This window comes from Nansenia antarctica (genome assembly GCF_963989245.1).
Source record: "Nansenia antarctica genome assembly, chromosome: 4".
Lineage (NCBI taxonomy): Eukaryota > Metazoa > Chordata > Actinopteri > Argentiniformes > Microstomatidae > Nansenia > Nansenia antarctica.
Window position 1 is genome coordinate 61582134 of NC_137689.1, and position 10000 is coordinate 61592133.

The 10000-nt window shown below is 53.3% G+C and overlaps 1 protein-coding gene across 1 annotated transcript in view; it reads left to right on the forward strand.

Annotated features, from left to right (window-relative positions):
- Positions 1 to 8644: 8644 nt before the first annotated feature.
- Positions 8645 to 10000, forward strand: part of LOC308156649 (ras-related protein Rab-3C-like) — a gene marked incomplete at both ends in the record, with an annotated part of 23108 nt that continues 21752 nt past the window's right edge. The window contains 2 exons of the mRNA XM_080530046.1: positions 8645 to 8668; positions 9780 to 9989. Coding sequence (XP_080386172.1) covers positions 8645 to 8668; positions 9780 to 9989 — 234 coding nt within the window. The remainder of the gene's footprint in view (positions 8669 to 9779; positions 9990 to 10000) is intronic.

A 10000-nucleotide genomic window follows, 5' to 3' on the forward strand; every position in this document is an offset into this window, starting at 1 on the left:
TGTTTTATAAAATGTTAATTATTTTCATTTCTTGTGCTGGTTTATTATGAACAACATGTAAAATTGCAGGAAACTAGCACAAATAATTGGGTGGGAGAGAGGGGCCGCCGCTGCCAAAACGCGCACCGTTTTGGGTCGCTCCACCGCCAAAAAATCTCACTCCAAACTTTTGGTGAAACTTGGCAGCCCTGCGACTGTTATGATTATGACGTCATCCTGCATGTTTTCTGAACATTCTGATCTCAGGAGCTCCATTTTAAACCAAAGAAAATAATTAAAAACAATGATAATAATACAAATAATAATATTAAAAAGCCCCATATGTATTCATCTCTCATTCTGATCATTAAAGCATTAAATGTTACGGCTGGGCCTTCACACACGCCCTCCCCCGCCCCCACAGCTCGAGCACCCGCCCCCACAACTCGAGCACAGCGTGCTCTCCGCCGCAGGTGAAGCTCGTTCCCGGTGATTGGAGGGTTATCCAGCCACAGCCAAACCAACACACCTGTCTCCACTCCCAATCAACCCTCTGGCTACATCTACCCTGGACTCCCTTCATTCATCGTCAGTTCTTCCCTAAGAATGACCTGGCAAGTATCCTCTGTGACTAGTCGTGAACTTTGCTCTCGTGCCTAACTTTGTGATTCGTTTATATCTTATGTACTGGCCTACCGTGGAGACTTACCCTGTTTTTCTGTTCCTCCACAGCCCACGCCAACCACTACCGCCAGCCCGCCAGGTTGAAACCCCTGGACTCATCCTTTCAGTTTTTCCACTGTAAATAAATACCCTACGGGGCTTCACAGTATTCTGCCTCCGTTGTCGTGTCCTTGAGCCCCCTCGCCACCGTGGCTTAACAGAAGAACTGACCATGCAATTGGGCTCAGACGACACGAAGGACCGGGCACCATCTCCCACCCCTGGATCCGGTCCGACGGCTATCCAAATCCTCGCTGAACACACTCACCTCCTCCAGGCGGCCGCTACAGCGTGCCAGGCCCTGAACACTCGCATTACAACCCAGGAGGCTAACCAGGAGCACCGCGCCACCCAGATGCAGCACCTCATCACTACGACCCAAGCGCTTACGGCACAGGTGGCCGCGCTCGCAGCCTTTGCCCCCCCCCCTGCTCTCCCTGACCCTGCCCAGCTACCGGCACCACCTACTGGACAGCCACGGGAGCCCCACCTAGCCAGCCCCCGCCCCTTCGACGGAGTCTTCGCCCAGTTCCGAGGCTTCATCCTCCAGTGTGAGTTGGTGTTCTCGCATCAGCCCAGCCAGTTCTGGTCGCCGGCAGCCCGGGTGGCGTTTATCACCAACCTCACCACCGGCGACGCCCTGAATTGGGTCCAGGCCACCCTCTGCGCCCGCCCTGACCTGTTCGGTGACTACGCTACCTTCCTCACGGAGTTCAAGAGGGTTTTCGACCACCCCACTGCAGGACAGGAGGTCGGGGCGCGACTGATGTCACTCCACCAGGGGAACCGGACCGCGGCGGCCTACTCTACCGAGTTTCGCACCCTGGCAGCCGGAAGCGGATGGAATGACAGGGCACTGCGATCTGCTTTCCGCCAGGGGCTGAGTGAGGTCATCAAGGACGAGCTCGTCCGGGACAGACCCGCCACCCTGGACGAACTAGTGGCCCTAGCCATCGACGTTGACGAGCGCTCCCGGGAGCGTCGGAGAGAGAGAGGGCGCTACCAGACCAGCTCGCCACGCCCCCAGGACCCTATCGTCACAGCCAACCCCTCCTCCGCACGGGAGTCGACCTACACCCCATCCACTGGCGAGGAGCCGATGCAGCTTGGTCGAGCCCGCCTCACCACGGCGGAGAAGGAGAGGAGAAGGGCCCAGGGCCTGTGCCTCTACTGTGGAGAGAAGGGACACCTCCGTGACACCTGCCCGTCCCTATCAAAAGGGCAGGCTCACCCGAAGGGGGAATCCGGGTGAGCCGTGTCTCTCAATCCCCACCTACCACCAGCCCAGCCAGGTTCTCTGTCACCCTCTCCTGGCAGGGGCAGAACCTCACGGTCGAGGCCATCATTGACTCGGGAGCAGACGAGAACTTCATGGACGCCCAGCTGGCCCGCTCAGCTGCCATTCCCCTCGTTGCCCTCGAGACCCCCCTCTCCGTCTCAGCCCTAGACGGACACAGCCTGGGGCCTCTCACCCACCGCTCTACACCCCTCTCCTTGACCGTCTCTGGGAACCATGTGGAGGAGATCCGGTTCTACATCCTCAAGACCCCCCAGTCCCCGCTCATCCTGGGACGACCGTGGCTCGAGCTCCACATTCCCCATGTCAGCTATGGTGAGGGACGTATCCTGAGCTGGAGTACCGCATGTTACGCCCGGTGCCTCCGTGCCGCCCATACCCCCTCATCGCCTCTGCGACCGCCTCCGGCTCCCCCTGACCTCTCCTCCATCCCAGAGGTCTACCACGACCTCGGAGAGGCCTTCAGCAAGGAGCGTGCTCGCACCCTGCCCCCTCACCGGCCCTACGACTGTGCCGTCGAGCTCCGCCCTGGCAACAAACTTCCAGTCAGTCGCCTCTACAACCTTGCCCCCCCGGAGAAGGCAGCCATGGACACCTACATCTCCGACTGTCTGGCTGAGGGGCTCATCCGTCCATCACACTCCCCGGTGGCAGCGGGGTTTTTCTTCGTTAAGAAGAAGGATGGAACCCTCAGGCCATGCATTGACTACCGTGAGCTCAATGCCATCACCGTCCGGAACACCTATCCTCTCCCCCTCATGAGCTCCAACTTTGAGCCCCTCCTTGGGGCCACCATCTTCACTAAGCTGGACCTCCGGAACGCCTACCATCTGGTCCGGATTCGTGAGGGTGACGAGTGGAAGACGGCGTTCAAGACCCCCCGTGGCCACTATGAGTATCTCGTCATGCCCTTCGGTCTCACTAACGCCCCCTCTGTCTTTCAGGCCCTCATGAACGACGTCCTCAGGGACATGCTGGACATCTTTGTCGTCCTCTACTTAGATGACATCTTAGTATTCTCCAGGAACCCTGAGGAGCACATCCAACATGTCCGCCTAGTCCTCCAGCGCCTACTGGAGAATCGCCTTTTTATTAAGGCTGAGAAATGCTCCTTCCACACTCACTCTGTGGAGTTCCTGGGTCTCATCGTGGAGGGTGGGTTGACTCGCCCTGACCCCAAGAAGACTCAGGCCGTCGTCGAGTGGGGCCAACCTACCACCCGGAAACAGCTGCAGTCCTTCCTCGGCTTTGCCAACTTTTACCGGCGATTCATCCGGGACTTCAGCCGGGTAGCCGCCCCCCTCACTGCCCTCACCTCCCCCCTGCGCCAGTTCACATGGACACCTGCAGCCAGCGCGGCCTTCAGTGAACTGAAGAGGCTCTTCACCTCGGCGCCGGTCCTGATAAACCCAGACCCCTCTAGGCCCTTCATTGTGGAGGTGGACGCCTCAGACACAGGCGTCGGTGGTGTGCTCTCTCAACAGTCGGAGGACCAGACCGTGCACCCCTGCGCCTTCTACGCCCGCCGTTATACCTCCGCCGAGGCCAACTATGACATCGGGAACCGCGAGCTGCTGGCGGTGGTGGAGGCGTTCCACGAGTGGCGGCACTGGCTGGAGGGCGCAGAGCACCCCTTCACCGTCTGGTCGGACCATAAGAACCTGACCTACATCAAGTCAGCCAGGCGGTTGAACTCCCGTCAGGCACGCTGGGCCCTGTTCCTCGGGCGGTTCAACTTCCTCCTCACGTTCCGTCCGGGCTCCGTGAACGCCAAGGCGGACTCCCTCTCTCGACTCCATGCTGCAGAGGAGGAACCCACCACTCCTGACACCATCGTTCCATCCTCCCGGGTCGTTGGAGTGGTCACCCTGGAGATCGAGGCGGTGGTCAGAGCTGCACAGCGCACCCAGCCAGATCCCCGACCGGGGTCCCCCGGCCGTCTCTTCGTCCCGGACGCCGTCAGGACCAAGGTGATGCAGTGGGGCCACGCCAGCCGCTTCGCCTGCCATCCTGGGGCCCTACGCACACTGTCCTTCCTGCGCCGGCGGTTCTGGTGGTCCACCATGGCCGCGAACGTCAGGGAGTTCGTCTCGGCCTGCCCTACCTGCGCTCGCAGCAAGGCATCCCACCGGCCGCCTTCAGGACTGCTGCGGCCTCTACCCGTGCCCGGTCGACCGTGGTCCCACCTCGCCATGGACTTCGTGACCGGCCTTCCCCCGTCTCTAGGCAACACGGTCATCCTTACCATCGTGGACCGCTTCTCCAAGTCCGTGCGGTTGGTAGCTCTGGCAAAGCTACCGACCTCGGCGGAGACGGCAGAGCTACTCACCACCCACGTCTTCCGCCTTTACGGGCTTCCCCAGGATGTGGTTTCCGACCGTGGCCCCCAGTTCACATCCAAGGTGTGGCAGGCCTTCTGTTCTGGGATTGGGGCCACGACCAGCCTCTCCTCCGGCTACCATCCCCAGACCAATGGGCAGGCGGAGAGAGCCAACCAGAGCCTGGAGTCGGCACTCCGCTGCATGTCCTCCCTCCATCCATCCTCCTGGAGCAAGGACCTACCCTGGGTGGAGTACTCTCTGAACGCCATGGTAAATGAAGCCACCGGCCGGTCCCCCTTCGAGTGCTCCTTGGGGTACCAGCCACCCCTGCTTTCTACCCAGGAGGGCGAAGCGTCGGTACCATCGGTCCAGGCACACCTCCTTCGCTGTCGTCGGGTCTGGACCTCCGTACGCTCGGCCTTGCTTCGGGCCACCGCCCGAACTACCCGAAGCGCCAACCGTCGTCGCACTCCAGCTCCGGTGTACCAGGTGGGCCAGAGGGTCTGGCTCTCCACGGCGGATCTCCCCCTCAATGTCCCCTCCCGGAAGTTGGCGTCGAGATACATCGGCCCCTACGCCATCGACCGGGTCATCAACCCCGCTGCCATCCGGCTGGTCCTCCCTCACTCCCTCCGTCGGATCCACCCGGTGTTCCACGTCTCCCGGGTTAAGCCCCATGTCGCCAGCGACCTGATGCCACCAGCCCCTGCACCGCCCCCTCCTCAGTTGGTGGATGGCCACCCCCAGTGGGCGGTAAGGAAGATCCTCAGGGTTCGTCGCTGTGGCCGGGGTTTCCAGTACCTGGTGGACTGGGAAGGATATGGCCCAGAGGAACGGAGCTGGATTCCCCGGTCCCAGATCATGTCCCCAGTCCTCCTCAGGGACTTCTATCGGGCCCACCCGGAGGCTCCGGGCCGGTCGCCAGGAGGCTCCCCCTCGGGGGGGGGGTCCTGTTACGGCTGGGCCTTCACACACGCCCTCCCCCGCCCCCACAGCTCGAGCACCCGCCCCCACAACTCGAGCACAGCGTGCTCTCCGCCGCAGGTGAAGCTCGTTCCCGGTGATTGGAGGGTTATCCAGCCACAGCCAAACCAACACACCTGTCTCCACTCCCAATCAACCCTCTGGCTACATCTACCCTGGACTCCCTTCATTCATCGTCAGTTCTTCCCTAAGAATGACCTGGCAAGTATCCTCTGTGACTAGTCGTGAACTTTGCTCTCGTGCCTAACTTTGTGATTCGTTTATATCTTATGTACTGGCCTACCGTGGAGACTTACCCTGTTTTTCTGTTCCTCCACAGCCCACGCCAACCACTACCGCCAGCCCGCCAGGTTGAAACCCCCGGACTCATCCTTTCAGTTTTTCCACTGTAAATAAATACCCTACGGGGCTTCACAGTATTCTGCCTCCGTTGTCGTGTCCTTGAGCCCCCTCGCCACCGTGGCTTAACATTAAAGCCCTCGAAAATAATATGATATCACCATGAGTCCAAACTATTTAATTAGATTTTAAATTACGATTTTTCTGGACACATTTTGGGGGATTGTTGTATATTTTCGTCTTCTGATGATTGTCAAAAATGAGGAAAAGTTCTGAGCAAAGATTAAGACTGTTTATTCAAAAAAGTCAGCAATCAGGTCATCACAGGATCAGGTCATCGACAACAGGCATCATGGTGGGGGTTTCCGAGGACAAAGAGAATGATCCCCGTGTCTCCCCAAGTCTTATACCTCCCCAGCCCACCTTTGAGCCAACCACATCACAGCATCAGTTCAATCCCTGTTCCACAGCTCCTGGCCAATGATGACCCCTCCTCCTCAGCCCCTGCCCCAATAAGGAGCTGATCGATCGTTCCTCAACCTCTGTGTGTGTGTGTATGTGTGTGCGCGTGCGTGTGCGTGCCTGTGTGTGTGTGTGTGTGTGTCTGACCATGTGGTCTGTCGCAAGACCCCCTTGTTTCAGAGAAAGGGAGCGGTCAGGCAAGTACTGCAAGTATTTACAAGAAAGTTGCCTTGGGACAAGGCGTCTGCCAAATGCCAACAATGTAAATGTAAATATTACAAAGCCCCATACAAATTCATGGTATGTGTGTGTTTCAAGTAATTTAAACTTAGTCAGGAGGGGTGAGACTCAAAGTATGTGTGTGGTTGCTTACAATGGTCCCAACCCGTATGGGCGTCTTGCTGGCTGCCATACAACCCCCCTTGGGCCCTAATGCAATTCATGGTAAAAATACACCACAGGATGAAGCATGGATGAATATGGTAACAATCTCTCTTGGATCAACTACCTAGCCGATTGAAGACAGAGAAAAGGCTTTTTCGTTTTACAGTGGAAAATGTAGGCTACCGTAAATCTCGGCCCAGGTCTATATTTTTGTTGTTTTTTCGAAAGAGTCTGCCACAAACAAACACACCAGCAGAGAGCGACACAGGACAACACTCTTTACACTCGCATGGCAGCCCAGTTCCGTGTTGTTATTTAGCACGAGAAAAGTATTACGTAAAAACGGTAACTTGACCGATGTCTCAGTGTCTCCATAACCTAGTGCAGTGTTTCATGAAGATGCCACCAACTCTAGCCATCGCTAGACGTGGCACTAACATTGTCCTTTTCTCCCCTCGACGTTCACGGTACTAGTTTCCCAGCATTTCCAGAGCGGCCTTCTATCTGCCCGCAAAATCAGTTATAGGCTACTCCATATAATAATACAATAACATTTAAAACTCGTATGTTCATTTATTGACAGCATTGTGTTAATTTCGATTGTGGTTTTTGCTCTGTTTTTTTGGCAGAGCACAGAACCCACCTTTCCCACCTCGTATTTCGCCGCTAGAGGTCGCTGTTGGTTCTGACTGGTGCAGAGACCCAACCAGAACCATGTTTTACGATCAGCGGTAGTGGCTAGGGGTTGTTTCTGGACAGGGTCCTCCATTGTCTCAAGTGAGTAAACACAGTGGAAAAAGCACCGAAGCCCTTAGCAGACATAAGGAAAATCCAGAAGAGTATGTGTAAGCTTTACTTACTACAGTATGTACACAAATGTACAGAAGCAGGACTTATTTGTGTCATTTAGCATAATTGTGTAATGTGTAATTGTGTTAAATTAGACATAATAAGTGCTGTCCACCAGTTTCATACAACATTACACCTCCACCAGCCTCCCCTGTTGCACAGTAATGAGTGACAAGGACAATACATCACGGATTCACACAAGGCCCACCTACCTTTTGAAGATTTTTAGGAGTTCAAGTTTAGTGCTTAAGGCCCAGTAGTATACTCACTGTTTCACTGTCAATCATCCATACATTAATGTACTGTGTGTAGAGTGACACAATAGTGAATCTCTTTGTGCTCATGACTACCACACCTGTCCACACTTGGTTTATAGAGGTTGAGCATACTAGGCAATAATAATATCTGGTATACTGTATATACTGTATACACTCACCGGCCACTTTATTAGGTACACCTTTTCAACTGCTCGTAAACGCAAATATATAATCAGCCTATCATGTGGTAGCAATTCAATGCATTTAGGCATGTAGACATAAAGACAATCTGCTGAAATTCAAACCAGGCATCAGAATAGGAAAGGAAGGTGATTTAAGTGACTTTGAACATGGTATGGTTGTTGGTGTTTTGAGTATTTCAGAAAGTGCTGATCTACTGGGATTTTCCTGCATAACCATCTCTAGGGGTAACAGAGAATGGTCAGAAAAAGAGAAACTATCCAGTGAGCGGCAGTTCTCTGGGCGAATGGTGGTGGTGGTGTAATAATGGTGTGGGAGATATTTTCTTGGCACACATCTTCAGCAACTGCGTTATATTATAATGTCAATATGGAACAAAAGCAATGAGAAATGTTTCCAGTACTTTGTTGAATCTATGCCACGAAGAATTAAGGCTGTTCTGAAGGCAAAAGAGGGGGTCCAACCCGGTAGTAGCAAGGTGTGCCTAATAAAGTGGCCGTGGAGTGTATTAGATATGTACGGCATGACTGCATATCCCGTCAGCCGCGTGAAAGATTGGATCGGGAACGCGCGCAGCCAGTCGCGTGCCGCTGCGCGCTCCCGTGCAGCTCTGAAGACAAGCGGAGAAGAAGACTCTCCGTATCTGACACCCGGAGGCACCGCGGAGCATCCCCGGGACCAGCCGCTCAACACGCGCACACACACACACACACACACACACACACACACACACACACACACACACACACACACACACACACACACACACACACACACACACACACACACACACACACACACACACACACACACACACACACACCCACATCCGATTGGCATCTGGTAGCATGCGACAGGACGCACCTATACAGGTAGGTCTAGATGGAGGCTTTTTTATTTCATGTTCCATTTTTTGTGTGAGGCTAAGCTAAGCGATGTGTGGGTGAATTATTTTTAGACTGCACGGCAGTTACCGTAATCATACGCATCCGGCACTGGTAATACATAGAGGTTGAGAATATGATAAATGCGTTGTCTTGTATTCATACATTTAATTGGGTGATTCTGGCCATATTTTGCGATTGCAAGTATGCAAACAATAATGCCTAAATAACGGTATCAAGTGATGTCGAGTAACACACCCTGCCAGGGTTGTGAAGTGGGGGTGGGTGGGGGTGTATGTATCTATGTGGAAAGCCTTCTGAAATCTGGACATTTGTGGAGCTAGAACAAACGACTACATCACAATTTATTGTGTTCATTTTAATATCCTATGTGTTAGTAATTTATTAATTATTCAGGATTAATGAAATAGGTGAAGGTTTGACCAAAGACAGGTTCAAATGAGACATTTTAGGACTAAAGCCACGTAGAATAATAAAGGGTAATACATTATGTTCTTTCAAATCTCTCTTATTGATTAGAATACATCATTCTGTGAAGTGATTATTCTCTCCATCAGCAAGTCAAATTCAAAACCTTACATTGATTCATAAAGAAAACTGACAAAAAGTATAATATTAATAAAATATGCCTTTATTACATGTACTGCATGAAAATAAACTGATGCTCTGTCTTTGCTCTGTCTTCCTTGGCCAACATCAGCCAAGTAGATGTTAGATACATATACAATATGGATAGGTAGTCTTTGGGTTGATTGATGGGCACTAAACTAGGCCATCCTTATGAATGCGTTTCCAGATTGCTTTTGATAGTTTCTATAAAAGGGGGTTGAAAATGTAACAAGGTGCTGATGAAACAGTGTGTGTGTGTGTGTGTGTGTATATATCCATGCATGTGTGTGTGTGTGTGTGTATGTATGCGTGTGTGTGCGTGTGTTTGCATGTGCATGTGTGTGTGTGTGTGTGTGTGTGCGTGCATGCATCCACATGTGAATATGTGTATATGTGAACATCACTGAGCTATACACACTCTGATACACTAATCTGTGATCGCTGGGTGGTTCCTCTCCTCCTCTCTCAGATGGCTGCCACACAGAAAGAGGGATCGGACCAGAACTTTGATTACATGTTCAAACTGCTGATCATCGGAAACAGCAGCGTGGGAAAGACCTCTTTCTTGTTCCGCTACGCCGATGACTCCTTCACCTCAGCCTTTGTGAGCACGGTGGGCATCGACTTTAAGGTGAAGACAGTCTACAAGAACGACAAGAGGATCAAGCTGCAGATATGGGTGAGGCTACG